Raw genomic sequence first — 23,126 nt, forward strand, 5'->3', positions numbered from 1 at the left:
AATTTCATATTGTAAATTGATTTCACATTTACCTATACAACAATCATATTATTTTGTAATGAATCAAACATGAATTAATTGGAATTGTATCATAGAAATTTCGGGACCTGACAAAAACATAGGAATAAGAATATATAATATTCAATAAGACTTATTGAGGATTTATTCATTTGTAGTGATGAATAGAAAATAGAGAGAAGAGATTTTGAGACAAGTATGGGCTTAAATGGCGACTTCAAAGCATTGAAGCATTTATTTTAGTGAATTATCTTTGCCCTTAAATTGATTTATGATTTTATAAACACTTTTGTTGATAACCAGCCTATTCATTCTAATTCAACTGATAATTCCTTGATAAATTTCTTGATACTCGGTTACGTGTTTCCAAATTGAAAAACTGCAATGTCAATATTTTGTTATAATTTTTGTATAAGTACATAGCCTAACTTTGAATTGTGGGATATTTGGATGAGAAAAAAAAACAAAATATAATTAAAAAATATATCATATATTAATCCATATAATTACAGTGAATGAAATCAATACAATTGTACTAACATTTCTGTACCATTTCCTCCTTTGAAGGAAGGGGTTACATATATAATTATATTAAATTTAACAACAATCATAATGACTAATATACAGAGAAGCATTTCGTATTTACGAAAATATTTAGTCATACATTCGAGAGACCGTATAAATTAGGTATTTCTACATACGGAGCAGTACTAGACCTAGAAAATCTAAATTTTATTTAACCACATAACAATAAACAAATACTGATTCGTTTATAAAATAAATAGCTAAAATGAAATAGGTACTTTTTGGCATGTTACGCAAATATTTTCAATAATCATAGTTACTTGAATTAAATGTTATTGGTAACTTCACGCCGTGAAAATATTGCTGCAAACAGGAAACATCCGCATTACATAATACATTAGGAGATAAATTGAGCTCTTTCAGAAAAAATTATTTAATCTCACCAATGCTGCACCCATATTCCTCATATTATGTGCTAGGAACTATAATATAGTCGATTCCATACTGTACATAGCCAAGGATATTCATAGAAAGACAATGCGATAACTTAATTTTTAGATTCCAATGTTTTGAAACAATGTGAACAAAATGAAGATTTTACAAGGAAAATATCATCCAAGAACGCAAAAGGTATGAACAACGACCGCTTTTTGATACTCTAAATCGTACGTTAACATCAACGCATGTAAAAATGAGCTACAAAACGTAAGATAAACTAATGTGAGTTCACAAACGGCCAGAAGACGATTAAAACAATTAGATTTAGAGCCAAGACGTTCTGCTAAAGTTCCTCATTTTTTACAAAAATGCAAGATTTTGGAAAAATATTCTGTTTACTTCTTTACCTTCAGTCTCTAAAGATGATAACATGGTTATCGAAACGCGCATCAGACAGTACAATTTTGAGTATTGGTAATGTAAGCAGTGACTCGATATGAAGAGAAAATGTCATTTTGCCGTCTTCCTATTAAAATAGAATTAACTCCTATAAAAGACTAAATTAACAAAATATACTTAATATATTACGGTTGTAGTAAATGCATCTAAATGTTCTTGATCAATATAAATACGCAAATTGTCAGTGTCAATATCATATTTTGATAAAGACTCAAAGAAAAGTCGAAACGTCAAAATTTCAAATAGAGAAATTATTCAAATTGGTTACTTGAATATTTTCTCATTATTATACTTCTACTTTAATGCAATCTGTAATAAGGTCTATAGTGATTAAAGATTTGAGATGTAAAAATATGATTTTTATATTTAATTTTTTGAAAGCTTTGTCATTTATAGTAAAGGCACTCAGTTCAGCATGGAGAAATTGACAATACCATTCAAAAAGTCACTTAGAAATAAATGAATTTTCACTGGTTTTATGATATCAATTGAAAATTTCGTAATTAAATATTACCCTATAAGTACCGTTCATATTGGCGGGCGAGCCCCGTAATGTAGTTTAGGACTTAGCGACCAAGAATAGTTATTCATGTAGTCGCAACAACTTGGTTCAAATAAACAACTCAAACAAAAGAAAGTAATTAGAATCAGCTGAATTGTGAAAGATACTTTGAAGAAACGTCTAAACCATGACTTTCCGTTGGGATTCCTTTCGGGATCGCTATCTGGATCTCCGGGTGCCGTTTTAAATACACGCAAGGCTGCTTCTTCTTCCGGAACAGATCTACAACAAAGTAAGTCACATTAATAGAAATTCGTATTATATTTTTCTAAACAAGACTTAACATACTCACTTCTATCCCTACCTCTCTATTCTCTTCTCTCTCTCTCTCGTCTCTTTATCCTCTATCTTCTTTCTCGCTTCTCTCTCCCACCTCTTTTTTCTCTCTCTCTCTTTCTCTCCACAAGCATACATACATTCTTATTCACAAATATGTATTTTATATTCCAAACAATATTTGGACCCACAGTAACAAAAAATTTTTTTTTAGAAAATGTTTATCATAGAGTAGATCTCAAAAGAATCCTTGCCTAAACTTGCCTTGCCTTCTTACCTCAATTTATCAACAAAGCTTCCTGAACATGCTGAGGTACGTGCAATAAGAGATCTGCAGTGAAGCTGTAAAGATTTTAAATCTTCTTCAGCTGCTGACAATTTTTCTCTCATCATCAATCGAGCTTTAGAATCTGGTGGTAAACCGATCTCTAATTGTCGAACTAAACGCCGAATAGCGGCCAACCTTCGTTGTCTCTCACCGATCTCTTGTTCAGATCCTTCGTCGGATATACCACTATCGGAGAATGACCCCTCCATCAAAATGTCTTGTATGGGCTGAGTGATCTGAAATTGAATACAAATATTCAATTTTGAAATCGCTCATCAATTTCTTTATCATCATTAAAATAACTCATACTTATTTATACGTTTATGTAATATGAAACTGGTTTTAAAATATTTAGTTCAATATTTAGAATTTATTATTATTTTATAAAATACTGGACAAGTAATATTCTATTCTTCTTAGAAACTGCTGTCGAAAAGCAGTTTTTCCGTTTGTAATATTTTGTTTCGATCCGACATCGATGGGTTAAGTTCATACGAGAAGCTATAGAACAGCTATGCCGGCGAGGGCAGCATTATCTGAAACTGTTTAGTATGCGACGCGGAACTTTTCATTAACGTAGCAGAGCGTCGGCCACTTCATCCCGCTACCGCCCAATGATGCCGTCGAATTTTCTTTCTATGTGAAACTTGAAGTTTCAAGCGCTACTACGGCAGAAACTTTCAATCAGACGCGTAGTGAAATAAATCCCCGAAGGGTGAATGAAATATCGCTAGCAAGATATCAGAAAACTACAAATTTAGTTATACTCAAACAAAACTCAATGGTATTATAACTCCAAGCAAATGATTTTTAAGTGGAATTATTGAATAAAATTAAGCAGTGTTTAAATTTTTCCTTACATTAGAAATAACTCATGCAAAAGTCAAACTCGTAATTGTTTACTGAAAGTTTGCAGAGCAGTATTGGAATTTCTTTTTACTTTGCAGAATCCGGTCCAATTGATTGAAAAATATTGGCCGGTAGGTCCTTTGAAAACTTGGGAATTCGAAGGACAACAAAGACCGTAGCGAAGCGCCCACTTGTTAAGGTTGAATCCTTAAGAGACTGCGCCTAAACCTCCGAACATCGGATTGTTACTTTGAAAAATATTACTATCGGAATCAACCTAAATTTTTAAATTGTTAATTGAGGAAAATGCTTGAATAAATACTTATTGGACGCTATACCGTCTGCAAAAAAATCTGCCACATAAAATGTAAATTACGAGGGTTGCTCAAGTTTTGAGATAGAAAAATAAAAACAAATATTTATAGTTGGATATGGCTTTATGTCTTTCCAAAATATTCTCCATTAAGATCAATATACTTTTGCATGTGTGTCGAGGAAGTATTTTTTCTATTCTGATTGAGGTACCTCCAAAACATGTGATTTGAACGCATCAACCGCTTCTTCATGTGTAGAAAAATGTTGACTTCTCAATTTATTTTTGATATGCGAAATTAAGAAGAAATCTTTGGATGCCAAACAAGTACTTTACGGGGGAAGACCCATCAATTCGAAATTTGAACTGTTCAAAAAGGTTTTTTTTTGAACTGATGTGTGAAAGCTTGAATTGTCGTGGTGTAGAATGAATCTTCTTCCGCTATTGGTTTCCATGATTTTTTCAAACACCGGCAAACAAATGCTGGTGTACCATTCAGTATTGACCGTTCCACGTTGCTCTGATGGAACGGTGACATATCCAGAAAAATCAGGCGACCATTTGCTTCGAAGTGGTGGAACGACTTTTGTTGGATTTGACTCGACTTTATACCCATACCGTCGATTGTAGATTAGTTGTTGGTCACATGCGTAGATCTATGTCGTCGACTGTCATGATCTTATAGACGTCTATTGAATTTTTTCAGCATTCCTTTGCTCCAATCAACACGGGCTTTTTGCGGTATCCAACGTGAACAAATCTTTTTAACAACCAAATGTTCATGCTATATTGTGTATGCAAGTGGAACTAATGCCCAAGTATGCATCAATCTCACGATATGTCGCATATGGCACAACAGCCGATTTTGGGACGACCTTCACGAAATTCATCCTGTTTCATGTATCTGTAAACAACTCAAATAGTAATCGTATGAGTACAGGTTCTGAGTACGTTCACCATTAAAAATGACAAACTTTATGACGGCAATGTCAGATTTGACATATTCACATCAGTGTCGCCATATCACAAAACTTCTATATAGTTATAGAGCGGCTATTGAATAGTACGTCGAACGTTTCCGAAGCAATTTTTGGGGAATATTTGACGTTATTCATGTACACACTAATTGTCGCCTCAGCTCATCTAACAAGGTGGGTTCGGTTTTATAAATATTGTTCTTTAAATAATCCATAAAAGGAACTCCAGGTGCGCTAAATCGAGACATCTCACAGATCATTCAATATAGAGTCTCCAACCAATCCATTGACCAAGGCTTCTCTCAAGTCATAACACTATTTTCATAATTATTTTTTCAATTAGATACTGACCATAAATTTTCTCACAAGCTTCAGTACGAATGAGTATCTAATGAAGTTGCTGTAGAATTAATCTCGACTCGTGAAATAATAAAATATACCATTATAGGTATGTATTCCCAAAATACTTAAATTTATCAGTTAATAACAATGTTAAACCAACTGTAGTATCTAATTATAATTTTTTGGCAATATTTGATTTTATGAATTTTTGAAAATTAAATTGATTGCGAATTTTTATAAAGACGGTGTAAATATCGATAAAAACTCATTGATGATAATTATGTCTGAATACTCTATCAAGATGACTTGTAGATAAAATTTATTATTGAAAATGTAGACCTACCATAAGCAATTATATAATTGGGTCTTGTGAATAATTGTAGCAGGAAAGAAATGCAGCCCCAAATATAATTTTTAAACGCTTTCTACGACAATAAATATATGAATCGAAAATGTAAAGTATTATCATAATATTTATGTTTAGTTTTTAGTATCGCTACTCAAACAATCGTATATCCTTCAATATCAAACATTAACTAATAACTAAAGAGGAAACAAAATGTACATATTAGTGAGTATTTTTAATTAGTCTACTAATTAGTACTAAAAGTAGTTTTATTAGAGTCTTCACATGTATAAAATCCAAAAAATTTAATTTTCATGGTTTAGTTTCGCAAAACTTGAGCCAGTAAAGTTGTCTTTATACCCTTATGGTTTAAGGTCGTACATAAATATTTGTGTTCCGAAGGTCCTAGTGAAAATCGTCAGTAATAATCTGGGTATATCCCGTGTAGGCTCTAGGCATTGCTTGACCTCGGGGCCTAAGTCAGCTTCTACGATCCGATATTATATTTGTATTTTTACGCTGATTCCGTAGAACATTCTGGATACGTGACCAGAAATCGAAAGGAAGACTATTAACGATCCGGAAACGGCAGCATTACGTTGGTCAGAACCCATTCGCGCGTCGGCGCACACTCGCATCGAACACAACTCTCAACCATCATTATTAGGTTAGGTATTACATACAGGAAGATCAACATAAACTATGAAGATCATTTTAAAATTAAAATAATAATAAATTATAGTTACCAGAAAATTTCGGGAATAATACTCAAAAATGAAAGGAAAAATTTGTGTGTATACGGAGTCAAGGAAATACCTCAAAGTTTTCAATTAAACGGTTCACTTAATTAGACTTTTATTTTATCCATTTATATTCTTACATTATATTTTGAATTGTAATTTCAGTCCCTGTAATGAATTATCAACACTTTAAATTACTTTTTTATACGTTTATACGTTCAAATAACTACCAACATAACATGAAGTTGAATGAAATTAACAAACTTGTAATAAATATCACAAAATACTTACTGATGTAGTAGATTCTGACAATAATTTCGCAACCTCTCGAACTGTGGAAGCGGTCTTAACGGTAAAAGTTCCATTTGTCAAACAGGAGTTAAGGACTTGAATCGTTTTCTCGTCCTTTTTTAGATCGTTTTGGAGTTGTTCTAACCTCGATTCCAGTGTTCTCCACACCGGCAACAGGCTTTTCAGCTGGCATAATTCATCAGTAAGACTGTAAAAAGATATATTGATGTGTGTGGGGCGCTTTAATGTCGATTTATTGAGAAAAAAAGTAATAATTATTTGAATAGCATCCAGTTTAAGTGATACAGCTCTGCTATGGTAATAAAAACAATTATAGAAGATAATATAAACAAGTAGCAGAAACAATGATTACACAAGGTACCTATTATTTGTTTTCCTAGATTAGAAAAAAATAATTCAAAATACCATGAAAACTAAGTTGTTTCTCATTTTAAGCGTTTTTGTTATTGTTCTCACAATCACACTATCAACTGTTCTTGAAAAGTATGAGGTGAAATAATAAATAGAATATCATAATTAACTTTCTCAAATAATCCAGTCCATCAACATTTTTGAGAAAAATTATTTAAGATGGACACAAAGACGTGCCTTGAAAAGAAATGTTATTCAATTTAAAAAAATATATATGTATGCATGGATGTGGATATCAAGGTGTGATCTTGCCATAGAACTGGAAAAATTATATGATGAAAAACAACAACTCTAGATAAAATTGATGAGAAAAATGTTTCTGATGTGAGTGAGGACTAACATCATACATATACGGATGAAGAGTATGAAATTTAATTTGAATCTTAATACTCTATTAATTAATATTTCACTAAATTAAAATCTAAAACACCAAAAAACAAAAAAAGTTATATTATATATCAAGTGCCTTGTACTAATTGTGACGCTGTCTACATAGGGCAGACATCTCAGTATTTAAAAAATAGATTAAGAGGTCATCAATACGATAAAAATAGTACTGCATTAACGAACCATGAGATATCAAAAAAACATAAACTCAATTATAAAGATTTAAAAATTCTTGGAACGGAATATAATAGACGAAAAAGAGAATTTTTAGAAATGGTTCACATTCATAAGAAAAAGATCAAGGTGATATAAATACGTAAATTGTCAGTGTGAATATCATATTATTATGAAGATTTAAAGAAAAGTCAATTTTTATCTATTCAAAAATTATTTAAAAAACTAATTTTTAAACAGAAGAGACCTAATAATGTTAGGTCTCTTTTTAGGCTAAAATCAAGAACATTACTTACCAGGTACGTGCGTGGTCGAACATTTCGTACAATTCTGAAACTTCTGCTTTCAAAGTAGTCCCACTAAATTCTTCCGAGTCTTGATTATCTAGAGAGTACCGATGAACCAAAGCGTTAAGAGAGGCAAGATTTGAACCATGTTCTAACAGAGTTTCCAACAGTTTCTACAACAAAAACAAAGCGGGTACCTTCATCTTAAGGTTTTTGTATGAAATTATAGTTCATATTTATGTTCATTAACTTGACAGAAAGTATTTTGTGATACACATATCAAGATAACGCCCGATACACGAAATACATCAGTGTGTAGCACACTGTACAGGGTATCTGTCAACTTGAAAACGTACTCTATATTTTGAATACTTATAAGGATAGAAATACGAAGAGTCACGTCACTTATTTATAGGTGGATTCAAATTGAAACCCTGTAGAAGTAAGCTATGTGTCGACAAACATCATACTTTAAAAGTAGACCCAAAATACATATAAATTTTAGTGACGCAACCTTGCAATTGGTGAGAACGCAAAATTCTTGAAGCGATAGGACATACGAAGACAGCCAGAATAAGGATCAGATAAGAAGAATGTAATATTCAAAATTCCACTGAAAACAGTAAAAACCCTATACGTTAACCTATGTTCTTATCACAAAAGCATGAATCAGATAGTGATTGTTCATTCAAAACGTCAATTCCAAACTAATTCAAACTCTAAGAAAAAAACTATACTTATTCAACACAACAATTAAAAAATATCTATAACTGAGATCAGGATATTGTACACGATAATAATTTTGGAATTAGACTAAACCAACTCACAACAAAAGCATAGCATTTACTGCATAAACCTTCTCAGCATAAAGCCGAAACAAATATAGAAATTAAAAATCTATTTATATTTTTGCTGGAGAATTTACTGGAAATTTATTTTCAAAAATTAATATCGTTGGTGTAGCCAATTTCTTAAAAACTACAATAATGCAAAATGTTATTTTACTAACAAATTGATCAACACTATGGAGGTAATTAAAAATTTATATTTCTATTTTGTAAATTTTAATGCAACTACAAATAATTTGATAGATGGCTGCTACATATTTTTGAGTTGTAAAAACAAAGGAAAAATTAATAGTTCTGGTTGAAACAGATTTCTATTTTGATTTTATTTTTATTTTGATATTCATGATGTGATCTGTTAATTAATATAAATACGCAAATTGTCAATGTCAATATCATATTTTGATAAAGACTTAAAGTAATCGAAATATAAATTCTGTTGCAAATAATCATAAGATTTGATAAGAAATATTCTAACGTTCTTAAAGGAAGCATCCTGCTATTACATTTGAAGTATTACATTCGCTTCATATGCCAAATTATACTTCAATAATTAAGTAATATTATCAATTGTTTGGTAATGAACAGCTAATTAACGATACCTGATATTCCAGATATCTTCGGGACAGATTCTGTTTTAGTATTCTTCATCTCTAAGATTAAGTACACCATTAGAATTATTATAAATTAATATTTTATTTCCTATAGCCTAGTGTGGTGTTTAAATTATTCAATAAAATAATTTCATCATATATATATCTATTGCGGAAATTATTATCATACAAATATTATTCTAGTTAGTCAGGGCCGGATTAAGCTAGGGTCTTGGGGGGGGGGGTGCTATAGCACCGGGCCCAAGGTCCAAGAGGGCCCGATCATTTGGAAATCATTCTGTATTTATTGATGTGTTGATACCACAAATCTAACGTACTGATATTATTTTGTGAATTTTTTCGGGTTTCCGAATTCCTTAAGGGGATCCCGTCATTATTTTAGCCCCGGGCCTTATAAATCTCAACCCGGCCCTGTAGTTAGTCTTTCAGTATCCAAAAAAATTTCAAAGCTCATGGCTATCATGGAAAAATTGAAACACTATTAACAACAATAGACCTAGTCTACGTCTTAAATAAATTGTTTATAATTATTTGAAATAGCACATAATTTGTTAAGGCCTGTATAAATAGTATTGACTATAATTGTTCATAAATTGTAAGTTCAATGATTCTAAAAAAATCTCAAATGGAAATATTAATAAAACTCCTACTGCCATCTAAAAGACAGTTATTGAAATATATCTTCCGTTTCAAATAAGGTATTTGTTTTATTCGATGTATTCTACAAAATGCTAAATACGTTTCAGCATATAAACTGCATATTTCATTAGATTGCGCTGAAATTCATTAGTATTCGAAAATAAAATTAAGCTACAATTCCACCGAAAAACTAAATGACAAGTAAACGTTAATTTAGGTTGCCCAATTTCAACATATCAAAGACAAATTATTGTTTATGATTTTGGCTATAATTTCGGTAACATAGGTACAAAAATGATAATGGTTATAGAGGGGAAAGTAAAAATGAAATGAATATCCCTATATAATAGTTATTTGTACCAAGGAGGAAGTTTTATTAAGAACTTAATTTTCTTTCCTTCAAATAGAAATTAAAAGTTTTTTTATAATAATAATTATCAGTCTAATGAAAAAAATGTTTCCATCGAAAACCAGAAATACTGATGTACTGCAGTGTTTATGTATATCGAGTAAGTCAAGAATGTGGCAAAATACGAGATGCACATAAAATTTTCAAAAAAATTTATTGACCATATTTAATTTTCAATGAATTTGTTGTGATTCGAGTATAACTACAACTCTTTTATGTTCCGACGTATAGAGTATTACAAGACTTTGTAGTTGGCTGACCAGTTTCACAAAATATAGTTGAGAATTAGCTTATGGGAAACTAATGGTGGAACATGAGATGATGGAGAATTAATATACAGGAACTACCTCGAGGACAATTAGTTTATATACTAAATTGCAATAACAAGCCACACACAAAACCCTTTGAATTTATACATACATTTACTTGAATCAGATTATAAAATGGATAATGTTGACAAATATTTGTCATATTTATTTAATTAGTACTTACATTGCAAGAGTCGATTTCATTGTAGATATCTTCAATACCGCAGTGTTGTGAAATGTTGATTTTTCTTTGAGCGAAATTCTGAGTTGTAATGAAAGATTTTAATTCCAAAATTTGTTTATGGAGTTTTCTAAATTCGTCCATGGATGAGCTTTTGATTTTTAAAACTCTCCATTGATCCAGTAACCCTGAAAAATGTAAACAAAATTATTTTAGTAAAAGTAAAACACTATATGAAACAGCTTTCAGAACATCGACTACTGTACAATAGGAAATCAAAAACATATAGCATATTCTAACAAAATAATGAATATGTAGAAGAAAAACTTGTAACAACTAAAAAATAAATCGAGGAGAAGGAAGCATTAGGGTAGCAATAGCAATAGAGAATTCTAGAATAGAGCAAAAACAGGATCACATCTAAAATTTCAGGGTTTGGGATTGATGGAGCATTCATTAGATAAAAAATTAAAAGCAGAATTTATACTTCAAAATTAGGACGTAGGTATAATAATTTCACCCCCTAAAATAAAAGAATAATAGAATAACGAGGCCATAGTATTATCAACAAAAAAGAACCACTCATAACAGTATGGCATTAATTACATGTCATAAGTTTCAACTGTTTTCCAAAGACATAATGATGGTATTTAATTAAATCATATGCTTATTAGTTTAAATGTTGCATTGCATTTTTAATGGTTCTGAAATCAATTGAAGAACGGCAGAAGCATGGATGGAGCATTTGATTCTTACCATAAATCTATGGGTATTATTTGCAGGATACTTTCATTTTTACATTCATGAAGTGAAAGTGAAGAAGTTTCAGTAAACTATCACTTATTTAAGATATTCTCTATGAGCCAGTAACGTTTCATACAGGTCTTATAATCTTAGCTATAAAACTAAAATTGAGATTAATTATGACATCGAATTGTTCCCAGAATAAAATAATCAAAGGGTAATATTGTAATTTCAATGTGCAATACAAGAACATTTTTAGTTCTAACCCAACATTTTATTTCAGAATTAAAATATTTGCCTTACGCGTCCACTTACGCTTATTTGTAACTAAATAGGCTTAATATAGGAAGAGCGGCACTAGACAGATCTCTCCGGGAGGCCAATGTCCATTAGTGAGTGTGTGGTAACTCAAATAATGAGTCAAATTTTTCAGTTATTGCCCCACTTCTCAAAAATAAACAAGATCAGGGGCTAAATTAAGGAAGGCGGAATAACAAGATTAATTCACAAAACTACATTGCAGAGGAAGAATTAAATAAAAAAGGAGGAAAGAGTATAAGCTATAGATTTTTTGCTAGACTTTTGACCGCGAGTTTGTGACTCGATTTTTTGCTCTCAAGTGTATATTTGACAGTTTGACAACATATCATAAACGTATACAAAATGGCTTATCAAAAATTCGATAGACTAAGCAAAACAAAAATATTCGTGCATATTTGTATTTTTATAAATTATTTAAAATTTTCTCTAGAAACTGTATTATACAAAACGATGTGTGTTTGTAGTACCTATTTAAGCGGCATCGAATACGTCAATGAATACATTGCTTTATTCAAGAGGCGTACCTGTTGTGACTGCTTTGTCCACGTATGACATTTTTAATCCGTCAGAAGAATCACTCATGTGTTTCAATAAATTTATATGTCGATCGCATGTAGATATGAGATCATCCTGAAACAAGAAATATTATTTGTTATAAGTTGAAAATGGTAAGAATGATATTAATTCATTATGTTATTAAAATGTATAGATAGCAAAAATACTATGCATTAAAGCAAAATAATGCTTTTTTATTCAATGCAATATAATCAGCAAAAATCAATGTTTCTACAAAAAGAAAAAAGTCCATTAAATCCTAGAAACATAAGTAATACGTTGACATATCAATGCATCTAAATGTTCTTGATATAGACCGTGAGGCTGGTCCTGTTTAAATATGTTAACACACCTATTCGTTGGTGAAAGCAATTAGTTTTTGGAAATTTTTTATAGACGCAATTTCTAAGAAGGACTTTTTGTTTATTTACGACATTCTACAGATCGCAAGACTTCGAAAGATCTAGAAAGTGATTTTAATATATACAGCGGAAGCTTAGCAGCTGGAATCAGTAAACAATTTGATGATATGACGAATACATCTGGACAGTGACAAGTGAATACAAAAGTGAACTAAATGGTACATTCTAAATGCATTAGATTTTTAGTGTGTACATAAATATTAGTGAATAGTTTAGTGTGTAAGATTCAATGTAAAGCTAGATATAAATAAATTACGTAAGAGACACCGTACTTATAAGTTCATTGCATCCGTTTTGCGATTAAAAACTGTTTACATAAATAAGAAGAATATTAGAATACTTACGATTTCCTGAGTAACCATATGATTGTATGTCCCCATTTTAATCTGGTCATAAATTTGCGCAGCTCGATTCAGATGTTCTTTAGAGTCACTAATTATTTGTTTCAAAGACTCTTCCTCGCTATTAGAGCCTTCGTCGTTTCGCTGGGGCCATGATTTTCGTTTCATTCGTGGTGAGATGTCGGAAAATGCTGACCAGTCAGATTGACTATCGATGAAGTTCCTGTAGTCTTCGCCGAAGTTTAGAAGTCTTCGCGCCGCATCTGAATCATGAGATTCACTATAAGGCTCAGAAAGATAATTTTCCTGAAACGAGTAAAACATGTTAACAAACGTTTGTGAAGTTTATAATCAACAAAGGGTCAGTGAAAAGCATAAAACACCAGAAATAACCGATAACAAAATAGGTTTTTAGTGAGCTTCTCATTCAGAATAAGAAATATAAATTGAAAGTTCGATTATACGATATAAAAAATTGTCACAATGCGCCCACCAACGTCAAACGTAGTTTAAGTGTGCTGCTGTGAAATTTTGGGGCAGTTATAAAATAGGAATTCATTTTGATGGTTGAAATATGTACTTCATTACATATTTCATATGCTTTTATTCGACGATCGCAAAGTACGCATACGTCGACAATCGTTCAAAAAGATTTCGTAAAAAGAAAACAGCAGAATTATGGAAATTATAGTGGAATGGAATATCAATATCCAATAGGAAAATATATAGCGGGAAATATGTTCAATTCTTAAAAAGAAAATGGTGTAAAAATTATTTAACTCAGTGTTTGGTATTTTGGATTCACTTACAAGAATACTCGTGTGACTACGCAATTAAACTGGAAACAAACCACGTCGTTCTCCTCAGATGTAAATAAAAAGCCCGTGAAGACTGAATATCAGGTTCAAATATTGGAAAATACCAGATTATCAAGAGCAAACGCTTGTAATCCAAACATTGAGTATTTTGCAGTTAGAGAAAAATTATAGAAAATTCAAAATAAATAACTTCAATTTCATGAATGAGGATTGAATTGAAAATAAGAATTGGAGAATTTGATTTCTGCAATAAACAATTACAAAGTGTATAATAAATCCAAAAAATGGGTACATTTCAGAAAAATTAATTGATATACAAAAAAAATATGGGAAGGCGTGATTATTCTAAATACATATATTTCGCATCATACAAAATTGTAATAACCTTTTTTGGAATACGTACATTCTAGAGTAATATTTACAAATATAGTGGAATTTTGAATTGGATGCAAGTACGACCTGCACTATATCTTTTACAAATTTATCTTCTGGTAAATATCACTTACAAAAACTTATAGAGGATAAAAGTCTATTTTTTTGTGGCATTTCTTCCATATACCGTACTTCAATAGTGCAACAGTTTAGTGTTAATGTTAGAGTTAAACCCATATTATAAGTGCCGACATTTACTTTTATATATTTCTATACAGAAACAACTCTACCGTGCGAATTTAGCCTCTAGATGTCACTATTTACATTGAAGAATTATCCCGAAATCAAAAAAGTACGAGAGTTCTACACCTTAACAAGTAGAGTTGTTACAGTATTGAACTTCGTCATCCTTCGTTTATGCCCGGCCTATGTTATTGCCACTTCTATATAATCACCAAAATGAGTGATTTTTCTTTTAATAAAGTAAGTAAAAATCAAGCGGAAATTCCAGGAAAATATTTTGGTAGCCTTAACAGCCTTAATTAATTTTTAAGTTTTCAAAAATTTTATTCAAAAGCGTAACAACTCGTTCAAATTTCAAATATCTAACAAAGCTAAAGTTTAAATTTTGATAAAAAATTACTGTCTCATCTATCAACACGTACTAAGAAATTATGGTCAAAGAATATCTAGATTAATTGAGTTTTATCAGAAATTAGAAAGTATCAATTTATCTTATCAGAACAAATTTCTATTTAGATTTCATTCTTATTTTAATGTTCATAATGTAGGTGATCTATGGATTAATATAAATAATACCCAAATTATCAGTGTTAATATCATATTTTGATAAAGACTGAAGTAAAGCCGAAACGTCAATTTTTTATCAATTTCTCAAAAATTATCAAAAAACTAATTTTAAACCAGAACATACCTAACATTTGAATTTTGAATTTTATGAGTTTAAAAATTTTTACAAGCTTTAATAATATAATAATTGAATTCTGAGTATAAATTTTTTTATCAACAGAGGCCCATTAATAACGTTTCTTATTGTTCCTTTACCTGATAGTTGTCCCATGCTTGCTCAGATAGAGAACTTGACTGTTCTTCGGCATTTATACTGTTTTTACCTAGCTTGTCAGTTCTTAACGGTTCATTAGTTAAATAACGCGTTTTTCCACCATATTTGAAATTTAGGGGCCTACAACAGAAAACCTTGATTAGCCATTAGTGCAAATCATATGCAATAGATATTGAGTTTAGTAAATTTATTGTGTTGTATGCTGTAAACGGAGACAACAAAGAAAAATATTGTTATTTTCATGTAGTATTGAATAAAATTATTATATAATATATTATATATTTTAGAGATTTTGGCAGAATTAATATTTTCAAAAGCACGCGTCTTCCCGCCACATAACTTAGTAGCAGGGGCGTAGTTACCCCCGGGCTACAGAGGCCCCTAACGTGTGTAAACAAAAATTGGTGAACTGTTATCCCCAATGTCACTTAATCTTGTTGACACTGCGAATCCAATTGTGTTATTCTTGTAAATACTTTTAACACGCTAAGCCAGCCTGTTCAATGTTAAATGCCGTACAAAAACTATAGATTTTCACACACTATAAAACGTATACAAAGTGTCTACAAAGGCGAAATAAATTATTTGAGTCCTATGATTGAAAATGAAATTATTAATTTGCTTGGTACCGCAGTTAGGAATAATGTCATTTTAGCAATTAAAAAAACTCCATTTATGCAATTATTTCGGATGCAACACAAGACTTGTTAAAAATTGACCAATTTTCTGCAGTTTTTCGATACATCTCGATAACAGAAAATGATAATGTGGGCAGTATCCGATTCCAGTGCAGAAGGACTTAATACAGTAGTTTTAAATACAATCAAAGAATATGGAATTGATTTGTCTAAATCTAGAGGACAGGGTTATGATGGAGCAAATGTTATGTCAGGTATATATGGAGGATTACGAGCCCTTATAAACGAGCATGCTCCGAATGCCGATTATGTTCATTGTGCTGCACACGCATTGAATTCAATTTTAAACGATGCTGCAAAACATGTTATTGAAGTGTCGACTTTTTTCGATAATTTAGAAAAAATATATACTTTTTTTAGCAATAGCATAAATTGATGGGCAATGTTGAATAAAGATTCATCTGAAAAATATAAAATTGCCCTTAAAAAGGTATGTCCTGCTAGATGGTTTTCAAAGAACGACTCTTTATTAGCGATAAAAAAAAAATATTTATTAATCGTGAAAACTTTGCACTAACTAAATGTAATTTCTACTAAAAAAGATGAAAGTAAAGAATATAAAAATATAATTACCATTTTAGAGAGTTATGATTTCTTAGTGCTTGTCACATTTTTTTCTTTACTATTTGAAATCATTAATCCTATTTCTAAAGCTCTAGCATGAAAATAATGATTAACAGAAAGCTAGTATTTTATTAAGTAATCTTTGGAATACATTAAGCGATATAAGAAATCAAAATTCATTCAATGGTTTACTAAATGAGTCCAGAGATTTAGCAAAAGAGTGGATAGTAACAATTGTTTTTAAAAATAAAAGACGAAAGATAATTTCATATTTCTCAAACTAAACAAAGATTTGAGAGCCTTTGTGACCTGAGTAATATATCCGAAGTATTACAACCGGAGAAAAATGCTTCCGGAAAACTGTCGGCTAAATACAGTAAAGACATCTCAGTTAATCTTTATGAATAATCAATTGCTCTGAAATTCAATAAAATTCATTCCATTAAGGAACTCATGGAATTATTGCAGATAAAATTTAATAGCCTTGCATCAAGTTTTCCAAAGCATGCTTTCTATTCTTGACACTTCCAGTTAGGACCGCAACAGCTGAAAGAAGTTTTTCAAAATTAAAACTGATAAAAAATTACCTAAGAACTTCGATGGGGCAGGAACGGCTATCAGAGACTTGTCACTATTGTCTATATTTTGATAAAGACTTAAGGAAAAGTCGAAACGTCAAAATTTATCTTTCTTTAAAAAATTATCAAAAAAAAAACTAATTTTGAAACAGAAGCGATCTAAAATCAAGAACATTTGGATGCATTTATATATATATATATATATATATATATATATATATATATATATATATATATATATATATATATATACATTTATATGTATAACTTAACGTTTCGCTCCTTCCTTTTTCAAGCATTTTCAAAAGAACAATTAATATATGATGATTAAAATATTTGTAAAATAGATAAAAACATATTAGTAGATATCTTAAAAACATTATTAAAAACATAGTATTAGAATCAGGGTATTTACCTCAAAATTTCAATAAAACGATATTATACCAGGTAGATTAAAATAAACTAATTGACCAAATTATGGTAAATGTGGCTGAGGTTTTTTATATCTTGTCTATCATTCACAGAACATTTATCTTGTTTTATATGTATCAGTTCTTTGATTAATAATATTTGGTAGTTCGTGTCTTGAGCTAAGATTTTTGTTTTTTTTTTAAATGAAATTCATGATGTTAATTTTTTTCATGTTTATGTAGAGCGCAGTCGATGCATTTTTGGAGTATTTGTGACCATTTATTCTATTCTCTAAATATTGTGTAGTCATTCCTATATAATTTTTAGGACAATTTAGACATGGTATGGGATATATAATATTTGATTTCTTAGTGTCTTTAGTTTTGTTTTTTAGTGATAATGTGTTGTGTCATCTATGACTTATATTGATGTTATGTTTCGATATGTTTTTTTCAAGTTGGTATGTATAGGGGAGTGCTATATATGTATCTTTTACAGAATTTCACTTTGAATTCGATGGTGAACAAATATACAGGGTGTCTTATTTAAAAAAACTTTACTTCTTGTTGTCAAAATAATTTAGAAATGTGTATCTGTGCAAATATAACAACTTTTATTTAAATTGTTTTTGTCTATTTTATCTTAAGTAAGTTATTGCACTTCCACACACTAATGGGCCACTCCGTATATATAGGATGAATTAAAAACCTTATGAGAGCATTACCTTCTCTTATTGTCGTCCTCGCTGTCTCCACCACTGGTTGTTGAAGTCTCGCTGTTCCCCGGTGGTACAAAAGTCTGTTCAGTAAATGTTTCATGTTTGGAATCGTTCTCGTTGCTATTAGAAGCCATTGTACTATATCCAGGGAAAGATCCGGATTTGATGAGATAACTTTTGATTTTTTGACAAGAATTGGATAAGAGGTGGGTGTCGGATTTTACAAACTGAAATTTAATTAACAATATAATAATAAGTGAATATCGAGGGGAAAAAATTCTGATAAAATTGAAGAAAAATGATGTTAAGATGTACATTAAATTCATTCTTTTATATGAATTGTAAGTGATCAACAATAATAGTCTATAATATAGAATAATAATTGTCCGAAGTATTTAGATAGAGATTAGTGGGAGATACAACTTCTACTCAATTTTATTGAATAAATCGTCTTTCTGTAAACCTTCATAACATTATCAATACTTTGGTAAATAGAATTCCAGTTTAGACAAACTCATAAAACAAATTGTAAACATACAAAATGACTAATCAGTCCCAATTTACGGGAGAGAATAGAAAACAATTGATCTAACTTAGTGTCAAAACAGCTTAAGCAAGCTTTTTAAATCATCTATTCCCGATAACTAACTGACTTTTTCTTTCTGAGCTTCAGCAATCATTCATTCATCATCAATTATTTATTCATATTTCACAATAAAAATGCTTATGTTTTACATACCAATGTCCTTTTCTTTAATTTCGATTTCTTTTTTCTTATTGGTGATGTTTTTTCCACTATCAACGGTAATACTTCTTCGACTGTGGAAGAAGTAGAATTGTTGGAGTTAACGTTATTAGTACTAACTGTAGTGTATGAGGTAGGAAGATCTTTCTGCGACAGGATCATTTTATGAAGTGCAGACTCTGATATCGAAAAACTGTTAATACTAAAAAGAAAGTATTAGATTAGGAAAAGTACAAAACTTTGCAGTTATTAAATGTTATGTCATCACCAATTTGAAGTATACTGAATATAGTAACCAAAGATAGGAAATCTGGAAATGTTTTGTATCAAAATCTTGGAACATACATAAAAAAAAGTGGTGAATATTAAAAAAAATGAAGGAATTTTTCTTCTTTGTTTTATTGCCTTTTATTAGTGAGACAAATTTTCGACCACCACTTAGTGGCTTAGCAATGTATGCGTACATTTTTATTGCTTCAATACTTGTAATTTCGGTTTTAATACAATATTTGGAATATACACACTGTATTGAATGTGATTCTGTCTCAAAACGAAATTTGGCATTTTAAACAAACTATATGACAAATAACGCTATAATTTGTAGAGAGTGCAAAATTGAGCGTTATCCATATTTAGGAAGAAGCTATTCGCTTTTCTGTAAACAAGATAGTGAGATAAATGTAGAAATAACTATAATTTGATTTATGGGATAGACAGATATTGTAGAAAAAAGGCAAACTATTTGACACATTGAAGGATGCTATAAAAGACTATTCAGAGAGAGATATTGATTAAAAGCCTAGGGAAATTGAAAAAGATTCACATATTGAACAAAATTTGTTAAATTTAGGAGGAAGAAATTAAATTTCATCTTGCTGTATCCATGAATTTGTTGATCCATAATCGATCTTGAATATCATTATATTAGAAAGACAAAAAATATATACTAACGGAAAGGATTCGTGTAAACCAATGAAGAAATCTATCACCCAGATTTTACTCTGTTCTTTTATTCATATGCAAGTCTGCCAAACCGTCCGTTTACTGCACTTTGTAATTTGCCATCTTCAAGAATTTCTCCAAAAAGTTTATACGAATTCAGTTTTTTCTTTATTTTTTTTTGTTTTGTATTTTTTTCAATATCTTCCTTCTTAATCCTGTCTTACTATTGTTTAAAGTTGTTTCATTGTCTCCACTATTTTCCTAATTGTCCAATTTTCAGCTGAGTATATTATCGAGTTCGAGTTTGTATTTTCAAATTTCATATGCATATTTATTTTTGTGAGGCTATTTTCTTTGATTTAGTGCTCAGTAAATGTCTTTTGATTAGCTCGTCCTGTTAGATCCATTATATAGGTGTTAACTACTTTAACTAACGGCAGTGCTAAAGGCTGACTTAAAATATATGAATTCTAGAAGCAATTCTTTATCTTTTTCCTATTATTGCTTCTATTAAATTTTACACTATGTATATATTAGAATTTTGTTTTCTCTTTGGTCTAAAAGCAAGCTATTCTCATTCTAGTTGTAGTTCTAATGGGTGTCTCAGCTATTTCTACACAATCCATATATATACTTGCGAGTTCTTTGTGCCAAATGTATTGCCACATAATTTTTGCTCTGAGTTTATTCCTGTTTTATATAGGTATTAATTAATTATTTCCCATTTTCTCGGTACCTACTCATGTTTCTTTGACAATTTTCCACATCTATTTTGATGTTGCTACTTCAACTTATTTTATTCTTTCATTGCTTTCACTTTCCCTATTATACTTTTCTTTGATATTTTCTTCTGTCCAAAACTTTCACTATCCAAAGTGTTTTACCTCTTCTCATCTTTTAATTATCACTGCTTTTCTTATCTTCATCTTCCGTTTTATAGGTCTGAAGGTATTTTTAATACAATTTTCTCCTATTTAAGAACCTCTTCTATTTCTCCCACCCAGGAAATTTTTTTCCAGAAGCAGCAAAATGTTTCTGCGATTACGCCTCTGTATCATGAATTCAATTTTTTTTGTTACTTCTAATTAAATAAATGCACGAAAGTACATTTCACATTTATGTTTCATGTTCATGTTTATTTAGTATATATAAATATATATACTATATATATATATATATACATATATATATATATATATATATATATATATATATATATATATATATATATATATATATATATTGTGACAACTGAGTAAATAACAGAATCACACATTGATATACCGAGGTTGCCTAATATTTACCTATATTATATATTAATTGAAATTGATAAATGTGGTCAACTATATATGTAACACTTGGTTTTTTGTAAATTGTTGTAGGACTTGATTCATTTAAAAACAATATACTACATACTACTGAAATATAAATTATATAATCTGATGTTTTAAACAAAAATATTCGTTAATAAGATATAAAAGGTTACCCAGGTGTAGAAACAACATCGTTAAATCTTGAAATTGATCCCAACCACTGTCTACTTCCATTACTGGTAACTGTTAAGTCGGTCAAAGAATAATCACCCCCTCGTAATGTGGCAGTACTAGCATCGAGATCATCTGAAGTTTGAGATTCTTTTTCGTCATCTTCGCCGCTGGCGTCGCAACTGTCATCTGGTTTTTCTAATTTCAACCATTTATTTACTTTCGTTAGTTTATGTCGTTTATCTGTGCTAACTAATTCTTCTGCTTTTTGGACCAGTACTCGTATGGTATCCTCGGAAAGCGATTTGGGTCTTGGAAGACTATGAAACAACAAGTTAAATTGTAAACTACAATTAAAATACACAACAAACAATAACAAGATAATAACATACCCTCGATTACTATGTGTGGGTTTGTTAATATTTCTCCGCGCTACTTTAATTTCTGGCGTCATGTGACTAAATTCTTCTTTTTTTTCTGTTTCTTTCTTATCTTTAAAACAATTAGGTATGTCTTCGAAATGGTGGTTTGTTTCTCTATTATTGCCCTTAGTTTCATTTTCAGTATCTGGTTCGCATAAAGAATAATTGTGCTCACTTTTTTCCATACTGGAGTCAGTGTCTTCGTGTTTGAAATAATAAGTTGCTAGTTTAGGAGACTTTTTGTCAGAGATCGTGAAATGCGAGGTATCTTCTGGCAAGTTACAATTTATAATGTCTAATCTGAACTGTTTTTGGTTGTTAGAAATAAACGGGGAATTATATGTCATTCCGTTCGTGCTGTTTGAAACCTCATTCTGAAAAGAAAAACATAATACATTAGAGAGAATGCTCCAAACTTTATTATATAATTTTCGGATTAGCATGATGGGGTCGGTTAAATATACATCATAGGAATACAAAAAAAAAATAATGCGTACAGAAGATAAATTTACGAAAATAAACAAAGAAAAGTTGAGAAGAATAAATTTAAACCTTATTAGGTTTAAGACCAACACATTAATGAACAATCTATAACTAAATCCTATTCATACCTATATAAAAATAGGGGTCGCGGTGCTCTGGAAATCTTTTCAATCGGGATAAAACTGAATGAAGAGGGGATTCGAAAACGAGAAAAAATGTCAAGAAATCATCATAGTCTACCGCTACTTCGATGGGAACTGGCCTGCACCGCTACCAGAAATGCAAAGACTCTATTGTTGTGCTCACAACACTTTTTGGAAAAGCAAAGACATCAATAGCAGAGCTGAGCAACTCTTAGAATATAATTTACTTTACAGGCACCATCATTTGTAACAAAAGTAAGAGAAGAAGTTTTAGACTTAACATTGATTACATCGAACCTAATAGAACCTATAAAATACTGGAAAGTATCTAATAACCAGATTAGAGACTGATCCTACTGAGCCAGAACTCAGCAGTAATCTAAGAAAAATCGATTAGAACATACAACATCAATCTACAACATAATTTTATGCACATCCAGACAAGAAAGGCTAGACACCAACTGAAACTAGAGTAGGATCTCAAAGAAGTAGATGAGGCCGTACTTGATGCGTACAAATCGAGTTGCCCCATACAAGTTCC

At 30.6% G+C, this 23,126-nt stretch overlaps 1 protein-coding gene across 8 annotated transcripts in view; it reads right to left on the bottom strand.

The window, feature by feature from the left end:
* Window positions 1–489: 489 nt before the first annotated feature.
* LOC130893801 (uncharacterized) overlaps window positions 490–23,126 on the bottom strand; it is a 101,129-nt gene continuing 78,492 nt past the window's right edge. For all 8 annotated transcript variants that reach the window (XM_057800203.1, XM_057800238.1, XM_057800229.1 and 5 more), the window contains 12 exons: window positions 21,930–22,333; window positions 21,540–21,857; window positions 19,106–19,313; window positions 18,373–18,593; window positions 15,379–15,517; window positions 13,127–13,429; window positions 12,330–12,435; window positions 10,744–10,928; window positions 7,754–7,917; window positions 6,465–6,672; window positions 2,556–2,842; window positions 490–2,224 (listed from right to left, as the gene is read on the bottom strand). In XM_057800203.1, coding sequence (XP_057656186.1) covers window positions 1,969–2,224; window positions 2,556–2,842; window positions 6,465–6,672; window positions 7,754–7,917; window positions 10,744–10,928; window positions 12,330–12,435; window positions 13,127–13,429; window positions 15,379–15,517; window positions 18,373–18,593; window positions 19,106–19,313; window positions 21,540–21,857; window positions 21,930–22,333 — 2,799 coding nt within the window. In that variant the 3' untranslated portion in view covers window positions 490–1,968. The remainder of the gene's footprint in view (window positions 2,225–2,555; window positions 2,843–6,464; window positions 6,673–7,753; window positions 7,918–10,743; window positions 10,929–12,329; window positions 12,436–13,126; window positions 13,430–15,378; window positions 15,518–18,372; window positions 18,594–19,105; window positions 19,314–21,539; window positions 21,858–21,929; window positions 22,334–23,126) is intronic.

The sequence above is a fragment of the Diorhabda carinulata genome, chromosome 1 (assembly GCF_026250575.1).
Source record: "Diorhabda carinulata isolate Delta chromosome 1, icDioCari1.1, whole genome shotgun sequence".
NCBI lineage: Eukaryota > Metazoa > Arthropoda > Insecta > Coleoptera > Chrysomelidae > Diorhabda > Diorhabda carinulata.